The sequence below is a fragment of the Nannobrachium achirus genome (assembly GCF_963921795.1).
Source record: "Nannobrachium achirus genome assembly, chromosome: 4".
Classification (NCBI taxonomy): Eukaryota; Metazoa; Chordata; class Actinopteri; order Myctophiformes; family Myctophidae; genus Nannobrachium; species Nannobrachium achirus.
The window spans coordinates 28,076,768-28,093,608 of NC_137813.1; the positions used below are offsets into that span (position 1 = coordinate 28,076,768).

Consider the following 16,841-nt stretch of genomic DNA (forward strand, 5'->3'; position numbering starts at 1 on the left):
AAGTGGCCTTTTAGTGCCGTTGTTAAAGGAAGGTAGGGATTTACACTCCTTTTAAGGCCTTCGGTAGGGCGTTCCACATTTTAGCGGCATAGCAGGAGAACGCATTTTACCCTTTTTTTTGTGCCAAATCTGGTTGGAGCTGTGCCTCTGATGTTGTAATTGTGAACATCCTTGATGTTTTGGAGGTACTTTGTCAGGTACATGGGTATCTTAGTGGTGTAGCGTATCTTGTACACCAGGCCCATTAGCCCTATTCACGGCCCGCCCACCTACTTCCGTTTCTCAGTATCCCCCGGGTGCTGACTTCAATTTAGAAGGGTAATTAAAGGGTAAAGTAAATTATAATGCTTTGTGCCGTTTACTATCTTGTGTTCTTGATCATGCTAGCCATATTTTATACTTTACTATTCGGAAATTGCATTAAATTTGCGATTTCTGTGCTAACTCTATAGGCTTATAGTAGGATTTTCCCCTTCAAAACGGGACTTCAGCACCCGGGGGATGCTGAGTGGGCGGGTCGTCAATAGAGCTAATTGCAAGATGCTGTACTCTGTCAGCTACCGTGAGCCTCCCCACGCTTAGAAAGTGATTAGCGTTAAGGTGAGCCCGAGATGGAAGTGACCAATCATCGGCTCAAGCTAAAGCAATATTTTCTCTAGGAAGAACATAGCAGTGGACCAATCTGAATACGCTAAAGAGCTAACACTGAATGGTCACAGCAAGTTCCACTTAAGCCCTATTTACTTCATTGACCGGGGTCCCCCCAAATCTCTTCACCTATTATGCCATGCTGAGAATATGGATGCTATAGTTAATTTAATAAAATATAACAATTGAATACACGTTTATTTTTGTATTTTTTAAGTGCTGTTTGGGCCAGTACTGAAGGAAGTCAAGCCACATCGCGCTAGGGAGAGGTTGAAAGAGGATGTGCAATATTAATTGGATTTTGTACCAGAACGCCTTCTCGTGTTTGTCCATCAAAACCGTTGGCAGAAGCTCTGCAAATTTATCATCTTCAGGAAGTTGACACCGTGACAAGACCCACAAACTACGAGTGAAAATCAGGGCTGCTGCATGTGAGCAACGGGGTGTCACTGTCACCGTCAGAGCAAGACTTTTCCCTAAGGAAATAAGAGCGTTAGCTGGTGTCAAACCACACAAATACTTCAATAGTACACTGTGTCTGTATACAGTATATACCGTATGTGTATGAGACAGAGTATGTGTGTGTGTGTATGTACTATATGTAATGTATACTATACATACACCTACACACAATAAATTGCAAGGGAAACCTAGAAAATGTTTCATGGTGACTGTGACACACGGCAGATTTGATTGGATACATGATGGAACTCGTATTCTTAATGCACCTTGCATCAGCTGGAAACGCACTGAAGGAGACTGACAACAGTGTGTACCAAGGGGACAGCAAGCAGGCAGTGTGGGGAATGTCAATTGGCATTGGCCCTGCTGCAGCACGGGAGCAGGCTGACTCACCCGCACACCCTGCAGTAAGACCTGAACTGATTGGATGAGAGTCCGCTGGAGTTTAGAAGTGCCAGACAGACTCCACTGCAGGGGAATTGGAAGGGAATCAGAAAGTGTGTGTTGTGAGAGAGAGACTCTTACAGAGGTGCTAACGAGGTTGTCTGTTTAATTGAGTGTGTTACTGGTGTGTATTTCTACCTGTGTGTGTGCGTGTCTACTCTCTGCTCACCAGGAGACGACAATGGGAAGAAGGCCAACAATCCAAACCACTGTAACTGCATCATTGACCAAATCTTCACTGGGGGCCTGCAATCAGATGTCACTTGTCAAGTTTGCCAGTAAGTGTGCATTCCACGTGTGGGTGTGTGGGTGGGTGGGTGGGGGGAAATGCCTGGGGTGGCTGAAATAAAGGCCCATATTTTATATTGGATGCCTATTCAGCTTATTTTATATTGGATGCCTATTAAGCTTCACCGAGCAGCACAGAACTTCCTGTGCCCTAGTTCGCTTTCTCTCTCTTTTTTTCACCTATCTATCCATCCCTCCATTCCTCCACACCACTCTCCTTGTCCTCTTGTTGTGCTGCGGTGGGTTGATCTTTGTGGTGACCACCACCCCTCCTCCCGGAGTCGGTGGACTGGAGCCACTGCCTGTGTCCTCTTCTCTCCAACGCTCTTATTTAAAGGGCTGGTCCCCGTGGAACTGCTGGAAGGGGGGTTTGTCTAGACAGCAGCCTGCCTGCCCCGTAGAGCTGTCCTGTCATATTAGCACTAGCACACTGCACTGAACTGAAAAAGCATCTTGCCCTGGCTACCTGGCAAACCAAGAAGCAGAAGAATCTTCTTTCCTACTTGGCACATGATGTTAATGCAGCCAGCAAAGCCCATTGAACTATTAATATGAAACGGTGTTGGCATTGTTTACCTTGGACACATTGGTCAAAGTGTATAAAACATGTGAGGCCTCTCAGAGTTACAAATTTGATAAATTAACTGTGAGGAATTTACCGTGTGAGAAGGTCTTACAGCTACCTTTTTAAAGTCCCGTTTTGGTTTGGATTAATTAAAAATTGATAAATGAACACAGAGGATTTTAATGTGTGGGCCTAAGTGGACCGATTTTTACCAGTGTGGAATGGTGAATCAAGACGATGCATAATTAATGTTGGCTGCAGGATATTTAAGGGTCAAGCCTGGAAGATGGAGTGTTCATCCCACAGTTCCTTGAGAAAAAGGTATCAGAGCTCACAGTGGGGTCCATGCAGCAGGGCTGGTTCTCGTGACATCCAACGTTCCCATGCCATCACTGGCCACCTGCTGGTAGCTCTAGGAACTACAGTACCATGACTCATCCTAATCCAGTGGTTATCAAAGTGGGTTCTTGGAACCCCCAGGCATCCTTAAAGGGGTTCCAGGGGGTCCTCAGTAGAATTAATTAATATTGCATCAACATCCTTTTGACCTTGACTTTAAACCTATATACATTGGCTATTTGGAAATAGCAGATCTATAATGCCACACATAAGCTTGTAGATCGGCTATTTTCAAAGAATCCTGAAAAATGTAGAATTGTTTAATATTATAAAAACATTTTAACTGCACAAATCTTGTATGGCGGTCCCTTGTTCAAAATACTTTCTGATGGGTGTCTGCGGCCAAGTTAATTTGGGGATCCATGACATGGAAAAAGTTTGAGAACCACTGATCTAATGAAAGCTGGTGTTGCATGAGAGCTCTTCATTGAATTGCAAATTGAAGAACAGTGCGTATTATGTGCAGACGCACGCTCTTTCTTTTCCGGCCTCAAACATAAACACCATCTGAATGCAGAGGGAGGCAGTATGCATTTAATCCTATGTATTACTGCCTCTGTCATCATCCTTTCCTCATGATTGCTAATGCGTGACACACGAGCAAGCACACATGCTACATTATTTCTACCACATAACCATGCTTATTATGGTCACCGTCTGGGGAAGCGCTGCTAGACGCTCGAAATGTCACCTTTGGAGGTTAATCTAATATAAATAACAATGGGAGCGTCATAGGGATGGGACGATAAGAGATATTATCGTTTATCGTAATAAAAAAAAGGTTTATCGTGATATCGTCCTCCATCATGCACTGGGATCAATTCACCTTTTATTTGCCGAGCTGCATATCCGGTACCACTTAAACCCTCTATAATTAGTAAACTAAAAGGTGAAGGTAAAAGGTACTTGATACAGTCTTTTTTTCCCACTCTCTTTCAAATGTCTTTGCCCCCCAAAAAATGGCCGATAATGTTCCGCCCCAGGATAATGGATTTTGATTATTGCAACAATATTGCAAATCGCGATTTCTTTTGTCACAATAATCATGATGACATTTTCATATCGTCCCATCCCTAGATCGTGTGTGTGTGTGTGTGTGTGTGTGTGTGTGTGTGTGTGTGCCTGTGTGTGCCTGTGTGTGCCTGTGTGCACGCCTTTGTAAACCTTTTTACCCTTTCTGTCTCCCCTCCCCTTTTCTCTAGTGGCGTTTCCACAACGATAGACCCGTTCTGGGATATCAGCCTGGACCTGCCGGGCTCGTCCACACCCTTCTGGCCCCTCAGCCCCGGAGGGGACGGCAGCACGGTCAACGGAGAGAGCCACCTCTCGGGGTCCACCACACTCACAGACTGCCTGCGCAGGTAAACAACCACAACTTGACCCATTAAAAAGATCCCTAATAAGCCTTATATACCTTAATATACATTATAATTGCCCTCTATAACTCTTTTTTATTTTTATTTTATTAAAAACAACTTAGTTCATCTTTCACGCAATAGGGACAACTGCAGTCACAAGTTGATGTCATTTGTCCATGTGTGCATGTAAAATGCATGTGCTCATAAAAACTATTTAAAATATTGCTTTTATGCTCATATTAACTTTTTTGGTGCCATGATTTTTTCTCTTCAATGTCCCGCGATGCCATGGTCTCCATAGACTTCCATGTAATTTATAGTGCACGGATCGTGCACGCCCATGCCTAGATGATGCACCACGTGTGTGCCCACTGTTCACAGCTTTCAAACAAAAGAATCCGCTTGGAAATCCGTTCAGGCATTCATGATTTATCAGCCATTATGTTTTCTTCAGATGTAAACAAACATGGCTGCCATGTTTGAAAGAATGGGTTGGTATGTGGGTTAAACATGCAATTTCGCGATCGCGATCATGCCTAACACATTTCTGGAGGTCCCAATTTTTTTTTTTTTTTTTTTTTTTTCAAAAACGGCCCAAACTCGGGAAACTCGGGGTTGGCACAGCGGTGGTACCAATACAAACTCGGGAAACTCGGGGTTGGCACCATATGTGTTAACCTTAGGAAGTATTACATGGTTTTTAGTAGGGATGTTAATCGACGCATTATTGGCGAATCGACGCGTCGCGGCCGAAAATCGACGCGTCGATCGACTTTTTTCACTTTTTTTTTCGCTAAGCAGCAGCTGAGAGGAGAGCAGCACAACGGCGCATTACTTTAAACAACACAACGTATGCTGCACCCATCAGAACTTGCATCAAAGCCCTAATAATAATGATAATACATAATTGCTCTTCCTTGTTAGCATGGAGTCTGTTCTCTAGAGACTAGAAGCGGAGTGACAATAAGTCCATGGAACGTGCGGGAGCGCTGACCGCTCGCTCTCATATATCCCCGGTGTGTCGCATTAACGTTAACGACGAGTACTGTGGTTTGTGATCATCGCACACAACGGCGACGCTGCCATTAACAAGCGAGCTTTCGTGTCAAGCGTGCATGCAGAGGCAGGAGGTAAACAAAAGCATCCAGTCCATAGAGATACAGTCAGGCAAGTCAGCGCGCACTGCTATGACGCGCACATCAGCACGGTCCAGCAGTGTTTCTCAACCAGTAGTCCGCGGACCTGACTAGCGCCGCATGCATGCGAATGCACAACACATGCAGGCGGCATGCACTCGTCTCCGACACAGACAGACACACACACACACACACACGGTCCTCTCACATATGGAAAACATTAACGCTTATAACGTTTTTGAACGATTAAAACCTTTTTTGGGGGAAAAACTTTTGAAAAATAAAAAAAATATATATATTTTTCGACTTTTCGACTCGTACTTTTTGAGTCGCGGTGAGCGTGAGTCGATCGACGCGTCGATTTCCGATTTTATTTCACATCCCTAGTTTTTAGTAGTGCATGCATTCCATACATTACAGACTTAGATGTTATTTTAGATACAGTTAGGATGATGATCTGAGATTTCTGATTGGTTTATTGGCACTATTATTGGCACTATATAAAGTTTAAACCAATCAGAATTCTCTGAGGTGAATTATCAAGTGTATTTAAGAGTTGGACCATTTAAAGCGTTGTAAAAAGTAAGTAGCGCGAATAAATGTATGATAAATTCTGTATCGTACAGGGAGCCAAAGAACTGCAAGTATAGGATTAATATGCTTAGCTTTTCTTGTCCCAGTGAGCACTCAGGCTGCATTATTGTGAATGAACTGGAGCTTTCCAATAGTCGTTTTGGGAAATTACAACAAAAAGGCCATTACAGTAATCTAAATGTTGTCTCTCCTCAAGTCTTGTCCTCCACTTATACCTCTTCGTTTCGTCGTCTTTCTGTCTCTGCCAAAAAACTATGTGTTTTTACGTAGTATCAATGAGTCGAGCAATTCTATACCATGTTGTCATCTGTGATGTCATTTAGCTGGGGATCCCCCTGAGCCATAAACCACTGATATGCACAGTAGCATTGGTAATTGGATTGTGCTGCTGTATGAATGGGAATCATCTTGGCCAGCACTGTTATGTGTTCGGACAAAGAGGTCTCCACGCACTGTCAATTCTCTCTCTCTCTTTCACTCTCACACTCTCACGGCCTCAAAAGGCCTCCTCTTCTGGTTGAATATGTTATATATTATTCCTCCATTCTTTTCTGTTATCCCTGGATCTCATCTCCTAACATCCTCTGGTTGGAAGATGCAGGTGTGACCTCTCCCGCTTTCTCCCTCCACCTCTTCGTGTTTGCAATCTCTTTCCCTTTCGTCCTTATCTCATTTCATTCCCTCTCCATCCGTAATCTACGCCCCAGCCCCCCACCCCTACCCCTACCTTGGTGCCCTCACTTTCCACCTCCCTTTTCCACCATACTTTTTTTCTTTTTTGCTGCAGCCCCCTCGCACACCCCTTAGTTGCTGCAGCACGTCTCTTAAAGGCACAGGCAGGACTGATGGGTGCTGTTGCCGTGGTGATAGAGGCGCTGGTATCACCAGCATGGCTGTGGGTTGGTTGGGTGCACCGAGAGACAAACGGACGGCGTGAGTGAGTCGAGTGCACCAGCGGCAGCAGGCAGGCTCAGACTGTCGCCAGACACTTCCGATTACATTCTAACACTCACTCGTGTCACACCGGTGCGGGTGGCTCCTATACACATGACATGAATTCATTCGTCTCTTAATTTCAGGGGAACACTTAATTTATATTCCATCCTATGTCTGTCATGCGCCGAAAATAGAAAATCTATCAGCTCACAACGCTTCACACCACGACATGTTGTGTGAGCTTGTCTATCGGTTATTTTCGGTGTGCGACAGCCCTCTGTCTCCCACCTCACTCACTAACGCTCTCTCTCTCTCTCCCTCCCGCCCTCTGTCTCTCCTCCCCTCACGCTGCAGGTTTACACGGCCTGAGCATCTAGGCAGCAGTGCCAAAATCAAATGCGGTGGTTGCCATAGTTACCAGGAGTCCACCAAACAGCTGACTATGAAGAAGCTCCCCATCGTAGCGTGTTTCCATCTAAAAGTGAGTGAGTCACACCCACCACCTACACTGCTGGTTCACATGATTGGTCCGCCAACAGCTACAATTTGATGCTCCAAGAATATTATGTGTGTTGCCTGTCTATGCATGTGCATACAGTACATGGTTGCTGTCAGGCAGAAACCTTGTATATCCATATTTCATTTTCGTAACTTAATGCCCTACTTCTTTATACTAAAGGTGTCACACCAAAGTTGCAAAAATAGCCAATCTACAAGCTCACAATGCGTCGCCATTAGGGCTGTCACAATTATTACATAATCGTCTAATCGTGATTTAAAGTAAAAAATAGTGGAAATAGCAGATCTACAAGCTCACAACGCGTCTTAGGGCTGTCACAATTATTACATAATCGTCTAATCGTGATTTTCTTTTGACATAACCGTGATTTTTTTTCATAATCGTCATAATCGTTTCCATGTTGAAAAATGTTCATATATATTTTTTTAAAGTAAAAAATAGTGGAAATAGCAGATCTACAAGCTCACAACGCGTTGTGAGCTTGTAGATCGGCTATTTCCACTATCAATGTTCTTTTTTAAGTATAAAGTTGTCAAATATGTCAGGAATTTCTTTGTATAAGGTTATGTGTCATATCTACCATGTGCAACTCAAAAGCCTAAAAGCCAAACAGAAATGTAATTGTCAACGACAAAAACACAATTAAATCGTTAATCGCAATTATTTGAATGACAAATAATAGTCAAAATGTCATAATCGTGACAGCCCTAGTCGCCATGCAACGCGTTTGTGAGCTTAATATAGTTAGTCAATTGATTTCTTTTGAAAGTGGCTAAGTGGCTTGAAAGCTTCTAGATCTGCTATTTTTGGCTAAAGTTCTCCTCAGAATAGGAGGGTTCAAGTTGTTAATTTAAAATAATTATCCTAACACACAAAGATTTTTGGCAGGCCCCCCTGTAGTAACAGGGGGGCCGCCTAGTGGTCCCGGATCCTCTGTTGAAGACCCCTGCTGTAACATAATGTCTTGGAGATGCAAGGTGTTCCACCCACCCGTAGGGTTGTTCGATGTGGCCTAAAAATAAAATCTCGATTTATTTCTCAGAAAAGTCGATTTTCGATTCTGATTTCGATTTTTTGGTAAAAGAATAATACATTGTTTCAACTATGTTGCTTTCATTTAAAAAATGCAAGGACATGATTTTTTTTATTATTGTTTTATTTTTTAAATTTTTAATATAGCCAAATAGCTAAATCTAATGTGGTGAGCCCTGCCCAGTCTGACGTGCGCTGCACGTGCATCAAAGAAATTACACATCAGAGATAAAGTACTGTAGTATTAATTTGGTGTCGGACCTTGTCGTCCTGCTTTAGGAGGACCGGGCTGTGCACTTTTTGCCCCGTGCAAGGCTCCAATGAGTAAAAATTACCCTAATTAAAGTGAAAATCGATTTTACGATTTCTTATTTTTTAAATCGTCCAAAGGAAAAAATCCCGATTTCGATTAAAAATCGATTAATCGGAAAACCCTACCCACCCGTGTCCCATAATTCCCTTTGCTGGTCCAAGGACTATTACAGTCGCAGCCCTTCTCTCACATGCCTCTCATGGGATAGGGCGCATATTCCGCAGTATTCCGTTGTCCCATGTTTTATTTATCATACGGTATTGGGATCCTATAATCTATTAATGATATTCATGGGAACAGGCTGTGAGTGCATCGTCTTTAGATTGATCCATGCCTGTTAGCGTCTTGTCTTTCGCTGTCTGAATGTGTTGAGTTAACGACAAGGGTCAACGAGGTGCATCTCCGCGTCTCTCAATCCTTTATTGTAATTTGAGGGAACATGGTAAGGTTTCTGGAGGAGGAAAATATTTCTATGTTGACTGCTTTCTATGTGCAATGGTGCCCACTGCCTCAGTACCGACAGGCAAATTCAGCCAAGAAAAGCTTAAAGTGCAATTTGTAATCCCCCCTTTTAGCTTGAACATGCTTCCCTCACAACACTCCAACACAAAAACGACAGTGGCCTGGCCTGGGGGCAGCTGCCCTGCCTAACTGTCCACTACGGCCATTTCACCTCCCTTTCACTCTCTGTCCACACAACATTGCAGCGTTGGGGAGTTAAATCGACAACATAAGCCTATTTTATTTTCATTCCAAATTAAGATGAATCTAATTGATGACTGGCATGAGAAAATGTGGGTTTACATTGCCAAAGCAAATAAAATCCAATCCAAAACGGAGAGATTATGTACAGTACAATTAAAAGGTCTGTCATCCTCTCTCTCTGTCTGTCTCCCTCCAGCGTTTTGAGCACTCAGCTAAACTGCGGCGGAAGATCACTACCTACGTCTCCTTCCCTCTAGAATTGGACATGACCCCCTTCATGGCCTCCAGGTGAGCTGCCGTTGACGGATGTTAAATGTTGTTGTTTTTTTCTTCTACCCAGCACCTAGAAACACATGTAAGCTATGTACGTTCAAAGTCCGCCTGCTGACAGAATATTTCCCCAGTTAACCTCTAATCCTAGGTTTTGGTTGCCCAGTATAAATGCGTCTCTGCACAATTTCATGTTTTGTACTCGTTCCTTTCATGTGTGTATGTATTAGGGCATTCACAAGGGCATTTTTAGTATTCGAATTATTTGACCTCAAAGTATTCAAATAGTGGAATATTCGACAGGACTGGCCAAACTGTCAAATATTAAGCAAGCAAGGGGCGAACATTGTGAAAATAGCTGATCTATATGCTCACAACGCCTCGCAACGCGAGGCGTTGTGAGCATGTAGATCTGCTATTTTCACAATATTTATCTGCGGAACCGAGTCACATTAAATGTAATACCTACAATTCCAAGTGCTTGTCAGGGTGGGGGTCTCCAGTTCAAATATGTTTTAATTTGTGGGTCACGGCCTAAAAAGGTTTGAGAACCCCTGGTATAGAGCATTAACAAATTCATCCACCAGGGGTATTGACAAATCATTCTTATGACTTCCTATCTAGCCAAGCTTTATAAACTATATATTTTTTAAGGAGTAAACAATAAAATAAAATAAGCAAATATTCGACTTCGGTGAACAACATCGAATAGTGACTTTGATATTCGAATGTTCGAATATTCTAATATTTGGTGAATGCCCTAGTAGTTATACAGTACGCACGGGAGCACGCATGAAATGATGCTCCTCACTAGAGTAACCAAACGCACACCAAATGTTGGCTGTCAGCTGAGTGTGTAGCAAAGCTGCCCCACCCCTGCATGTACTGTAGCGTCCATTCAGCTGCCTGTACAGGTGTCAGAGATAACACACTCCTGCCACCTAGTGGCACATGTGTGCTGCTGTAATGCCTTTTGTATAGCTATTTAGCATTGGTAATGGGGTTGTTTATGGTCATGTGGTTTTATATATTTCTAACCTTGTCTCCCACAGTAAAGAGAGCAGAATGAATGGGCAGTATCAACAGACGGTAGATGTTTTAAACAACGACAATAAGTAAGTACCTTGAGACACATCCGTTAGTGCTCATGATAATGTGACGATAATATAATCACAGCTCCATTGTCAGCAATTAAGATTCTTTTTTTTTTTTTTTTTTACATCACAGTAATAACACCCTTCTTGATTGATTCTTTAATAATTGTTTCAATCTTTGCACCCACTAATGACCTGGAGCCATCCTGCTGTGCTTTCTCCAAACGAAATCAATTTAAAGTGCATTAAAAGCTGCTTAGTTTTCCTCCAGCATGGCACTTTTTACAATGGCTTTAATTTTCCAGGACATTTACCAGGGTTTTGCAGTCTAATAACATTGATCATGGCATTGGCCCATGTGTATTACTTTGGGACTTGCCTTGCACTTGGCATGTTGCTTGCAGATTATTACCGTTGCATTCTTCCCCCCTCTCCTCTGTGTGGACTTTTGAACCTCGCTTGTGACAATGATAGAAATAAGTAGTCCAGGATTGTTGTTGTTGTTTGTTTTTAACGTTCTTCTCGTGTAAAGAAAACCATAACCACCCTCCATGTTTTGCATCGTCAGGTATTCCTTGTTTGCGGTGGTGAACCATCAAGGCACACTGGAAAGTGGCCACTACACCAGCTTCATCCGCCAGCACAAGGACCAGTGGTTCAAATGTGATGACGCCATCATCACCAAGGCCAGTATCAAGGACGTCCTGGATAGCGAAGGGTAAGATGACACAGCAATAATAAAGACAGTTGATGTTGAGGCATAATAAAACACTGGGTGGCGCGGGGGTGAAGTTACCGCCTGTCACTGTGGAGACTGTGGTCTGAATCTTCACAGGGTTCCCACGGTCATGAAATTCCTGGAAATATTTTGAAATTAGAAAAATATTTTTCAGTTCTGGAAAAGTTTTGGAATTGATCAAGGGTCCTGGAAGGTCCTGGAAAAAATAGCTATGCATTGTCTTTGGTTATTGATTTTGTTAATAACTCTGAAATGACAAATTTAACATTGGCCAAATTGTCAAATATTAGAGGCAGAAATTGTGAAAATAGCCGATCTACATGCTATTTTCACAATAAAACGGTGTTATATAAAATTCCTCAACTCTTAGTGCTCGTCATGGTGCCGGGATCCCCAATTCAAATATGATTATTTCGGGGATCACGGCCTGAAAAGGTTGAGAACCACTGCCATACACTACCTGTCTTTGGGCATTGTAGTCCTACACCGCCATTTTGAGGACCAACACAGGTGTTTTGATTAACCTAGAACATTGGTTCTATGCCAATCAGACAAATTGAACACCTGTGTTGGTCCTCAATATGGCCGGTTTAGGACTACAAATGCAACCCATGAATTGGAGGAGACACGTGGTTGTTTAAATACTCCCCAAGAGGTCAGCAGTGACAGGGACTGGATGGGGGAATTGGCATAATAACTAAATTGTGAGACAAATCATAAAAATGTACCATAAAAATAAAACAATTCTAAGTAGCTTTTCTTCTTCTTCTTCTTTGTAGGTATCTGTTATTCTATCACAAACAGTTTCTTGAATATGAGTAGCCTCACCCAGCGACCGGTGACCGCAGAGAACCAACGCTCACCGCGAGAAAGAATCCCAAGCGACTCGGGGATGAGACAACAATACACACAAACCTACTTGAAACTCTCTTTGACTTCCACCGGTCTGAGCCCTCCTAGTCTCTGCCCACCCATCCACCTCAGGACGGTGAGCTCCATGAGAATAAACAGACTGGTGAAATCATGCAACCATTCAAAAACAAACAACAACGAAGCACTGAGCTACTTTTCGGCATCTACTTGACAAAACTGAACGGAGTAAGAGGAGGGAAAGAGAAAGAGTTGGGCGTCTTCGGTTCCAGGCATGTACAGTGAAGTGTGTGTGGGAGGGGTTCACTTTCACTCTCTCTCTCTCTTTTTCTTCCTGTCTCTCTCCATCCGCTACAGGGGGGTGGAGTCTAAGCGTATGACTGACGGTCCTCTGGATTGGGCACATCTGGATTTTGACAGTATTCTGATCTTTGTTTCTGCCCCCCTCCCTACACGCAACTCTCACACATTTCTCTCCCATGGTGCTCTTGTTTCAAATGACCAAGCATTTAACTTATCATGATGGGGGACTGTTGGTCGTCATATGCATACGGAACTGAATGCAAAAGGAAAAAGAAAAAAAAAAAAGGATAAAAAACGTAAAGACGAAATCAAGGTGTTATAAACTTTGCAAGGACATTTTTTGTAACAGGTATGATTATGATTCTTATCATTTGTGAATTTAGTTATAAAATACTGTATGAATCTAGTATACATCTATTTTTTAAGAGGACAAGGAAACATGGGAGAGCTTGGAGACGCTTATCTATGCCAGTTGCAGAGGAAGCGCTGCCATGGAAACTAAACAGACTTGGACCTGAGCGTGCCCGTGTTCCATTATTGTCTTATGTTGATCTTTGTTCATTTTTTTACGTCTTGAGTCGAGGGCAGGGAATTTCTATTTTTTTAGCAAGATTTTGAATTTTGTTTACCGTTTCGGTGTCCATGTCCTAGATTTTTGTTTTCTTTTCGTTGCAGTGCATTCATATGTCCCATTGTGTTGTCCTGGTACAGAAAAAAAAGTTTTTTTGGGGGGGACGTATTATTCTTGCATTCTTGTGAAGTTGTCAGTATAAAGATAATATGGTTATTAAATTGGCTCACTTGTTAGCTGTTGATGAACTGTTATGTTGAATGTGAGCTGCGGGCTTCCTCGGGGCATTCTGACAAAAGACACTGTATGCACGGCCTTTAAGGCCGAGTTATACTTAGGTGTCTGCCAGTGTTGTGCACCGAAAGTAGACAATCTGAAAGCTCAAGCGTGTGTCACCGCACAACACATTGAGTTTTGAGTTTTTTTCTGCTATTTTTGGTGCCCTACACTGTTGCACAACTTAAGTATTACTCAGGCTTTAGGATAAAGGTCCTGTACTTGTGAGAACGCAGCAGACCGTTCTCATAAATATAAAAAATAAACACTTTGAATGCTCTGTGCAAACTGAAGCCCCCCCATAGCAACACAGCATGTGATGGGGCTCCCATGAATCTTAAACTCACCCTCAGTAATGCCTTCAGGCCTCCAGAAGACCCATCGTTTCTGTCTTAAGCCCAATTCATGTTTCGCTGTATTGCCGCGTCATTTGACAAAATATATTAGGCTTCACTGTTTTTCCCATTGACCTTGATTTTGGTACTGGGTACAGTAGCCCAAGTCCTTGGTCTTAGTTTATCTATTTCGTCCGGACCAAGCACCATAAGGGTAAATATGTGAACATCCACACTGATGTTGCCGTTATAATTACGTGGAAATCCACTTGAGTTGGAGCGAATTTTAAAACTATATATTTAGTTATCGTGCTTGGTGTGGATGGCCCATTACTCTCCGAGGGTAGAAAACATTACATTTGTACTCCAAATTAAATTAACTGATTATTTGACTTTGTCGATGAGGGGGAGGGGGGTCAAGGGGGGAGGTATTGAAGACAGCAAAACAATTTGCACGTATGTGGGCACTGTGTGGCCACCGCTTGCCTCTGAATCCATCAGTGTTAACTTCTCCATGGCAACTGTGGCTGGCGGAGACCAGTGTGGCTTGTGGTGTTTGTCGCCTCTCTCTGCAGTGCAGTAAACCAGTGCTCTGTTCAATCAGTATGCTGTCTACAGTTTGATTTTAGATGATACACATACATACCAGGGTGTTGTGGTCTGTTTTATGTTTGAATATCACTGGTTGTGTATGTATTTAAAAAAAAAAAAGCATTAAAAGAACTAATGGAAACAAAATCTATTCACTCATGTATAAAATGAGAGGGCCTTTACCTATCACAAAGTAATGCCACAACACCCGGTTGTTTAGCTGCTCTGTAAATGAAAACAAACATGCATATCCTCTGGGGGTCTGCTGCTGAACCTCTTGAACCCTGAGCCACAGGGAAATAATGGTAGAATATTAAAAGGAAGAAGAAAAAAAAACACTTGGAATTGTCGCACCAAGGCTTTGATGTACTGTGGTGGACATTCAGGGATGCAGCTGAAACGAAAAGAAAGAGGACGGCTTCATTGTCCGTTTCAGTGATTAAACTCAGAACAAAACTACAATGTGTGTGCTGTCATTTCTCTTGATTTGATAAATCCAACATGGTTGAATTCGTTTCTGTAGTGTATATGGTCTCAGTTCCTTTTTACTGTATGCAAGTATTGTTCTGTTGGATTTGGTTAACAGATGGGACCAACGAGCGTACAGGACCTATGTTAATTTAACTTGAAAGCTGTACACTAACACACTAACTACTGTACTTATCTTCTGAGTGATTTTGAACCTTTTGTGGATTCTGCATGTTACTGTGGTGCCACCAAGTGGTGCTAAGCAGGAACTGATGAGAGAACAGTCAGAGATAAATGAACACTCAGGATTTTACAGCGTATTTACTTTGTTTTTGCCTACAAACAGCCAATCTGTGCTTATGTATGAATATTGTTTTATAAGACTTGTTCTTAATTCTTTACAGGAAACAATCTAGTTTAATGAAACAGCCAAAGGTATTTCCAGGTATCGGTGTGACAGCAATAATACTTATCTTGTATTCAAAACAAACACAAAGAAAGATACTAGAACGATGAAACGAGGCACACCAATACATGTTTGATTAGTAAGGTAGTAGTTAGAATAAAATGGGCCAAGAATGCATTTATGTTCAGATTCAATATCTCGGTTAAGCTTGAAGATATAGTAAACTATATAATAAGCCTTTTCACACTTGTCTTAAATGTGAAGAGTAGTCACTGTATAACATTCCAATGTGAACAGATTAGCATTAGTCTTTTAGGGGAAAAAAATAATTGAAAATGTGAACCACTGACATTACTGATGTACAGTATACATGTATAGGTGCATTTGGGTCCCCATTTGGAATCCATGTCGGTAAATATACTATAATCAAGATTTTGTCATAGGAATGCGACAAGTAGCCTACACAAAGATATTATTGAACTCAAGTCTCCATGGTGTGACTCTGTGAGTAATTAATAGGAAAAGAAAATCATTTTGGGGTGAACTACTCCTTTAACCTAACTCTAAAACAGAGGGAACATAATGCTGATACATGGGAGTTGAGGGAAGAAGGGAATTAAGATAAGGCACTTGATTGATTGCCTTGAGCTATAACTTCTAAAAGCACTTTCAGGAGAATTGTAATAAGAAAGGAATAATTATCATTTATTTGCATCTGTGTGATAACTAGAGAAATATTGTTTATTTGCATGTGTGTGTGTTAACTGGAGGAATATTGTTTAATTGCATGTTTTGTTTTATTTGTTTTCATTAATCATTGCTGTGCAGGTTTACATGCATTATTGCTGTGCTGGGGTGACACCCAGCTGCCGTCTCATATCATCGCCATCCGTTAATGGGAGAGGGAGCTACCAGACTAGCCCTTTGCACACAGGACAGTTGCGTTTTTTGCGTTTGCGGCATGAATAAAACGCATAGGATTTGGTGTGCAAGGCTGTGCGGAATCGGCGCTGCGGATCCAAAAAGGAGTCATAAAAGGATTGATGAGTTTTTTACCGCATGCGACAAGACGCACGAATCGAACTGGTTTCGATCGAGAAAAAAACGCACGGCGGCAGCCACTCGTCGCACGGCTAATTCGGAGCCGGTGTGCATGAGGTCATAGAGAATCATTGTTTTCTTTTCAAAAAATTATATTGTCCGTTTTATCCGTGCGGTTAAACGCGCCTGTGTGCAAAGGGCTTTATGTGCTGCATTTTGGACTCCGAGTGCTCGCTCGTCTGTAGGGGGCGCTGTAGGACGCGCGTTGGCATAAACAGCCAAATATGTAGAATAAGAAGAATAAATAGAAGTACGTCACTTCCATATTTTGCTTTCTTGGATCGCCTGGCGCCAAAGATGAGTGCAGCACGGAACGCCAACACGGTAAACAATATTATGTTTGATTTATGATCATAAACCGTGACATTCTCTCAAATGAACACACACGAACGCGTGTAGCTTCAGTGTAGTGGTACA

At 42.3% G+C, this 16,841-nt stretch overlaps 1 protein-coding gene across 2 annotated transcripts in view; it reads left to right on the forward strand.

The window, feature by feature from the left end:
- The window catches only part of LOC308283768 (ubiquitin carboxyl-terminal hydrolase 22), a 59,525-nt gene extending 45,292 nt beyond the window's left edge, over window positions 1-14,233 (forward strand). For both annotated transcript variants that reach the window (XM_080724254.1, XM_080724255.1), the window contains 7 exons: window positions 1,727-1,832; window positions 4,009-4,167; window positions 7,185-7,311; window positions 9,597-9,688; window positions 10,723-10,785; window positions 11,333-11,482; window positions 12,283-14,233. In XM_080724254.1, the coding sequence (XP_080580380.1) occupies window positions 1,727-1,832; window positions 4,009-4,167; window positions 7,185-7,311; window positions 9,597-9,688; window positions 10,723-10,785; window positions 11,333-11,482; window positions 12,283-12,325 (740 nt within the window). In that variant the 3' untranslated portion in view covers window positions 12,326-14,233. The remainder of the gene's footprint in view (window positions 1-1,726; window positions 1,833-4,008; window positions 4,168-7,184; window positions 7,312-9,596; window positions 9,689-10,722; window positions 10,786-11,332; window positions 11,483-12,282) is intronic.
- The last annotated feature ends 2,608 nt before the right edge of the window (window positions 14,234-16,841 follow it).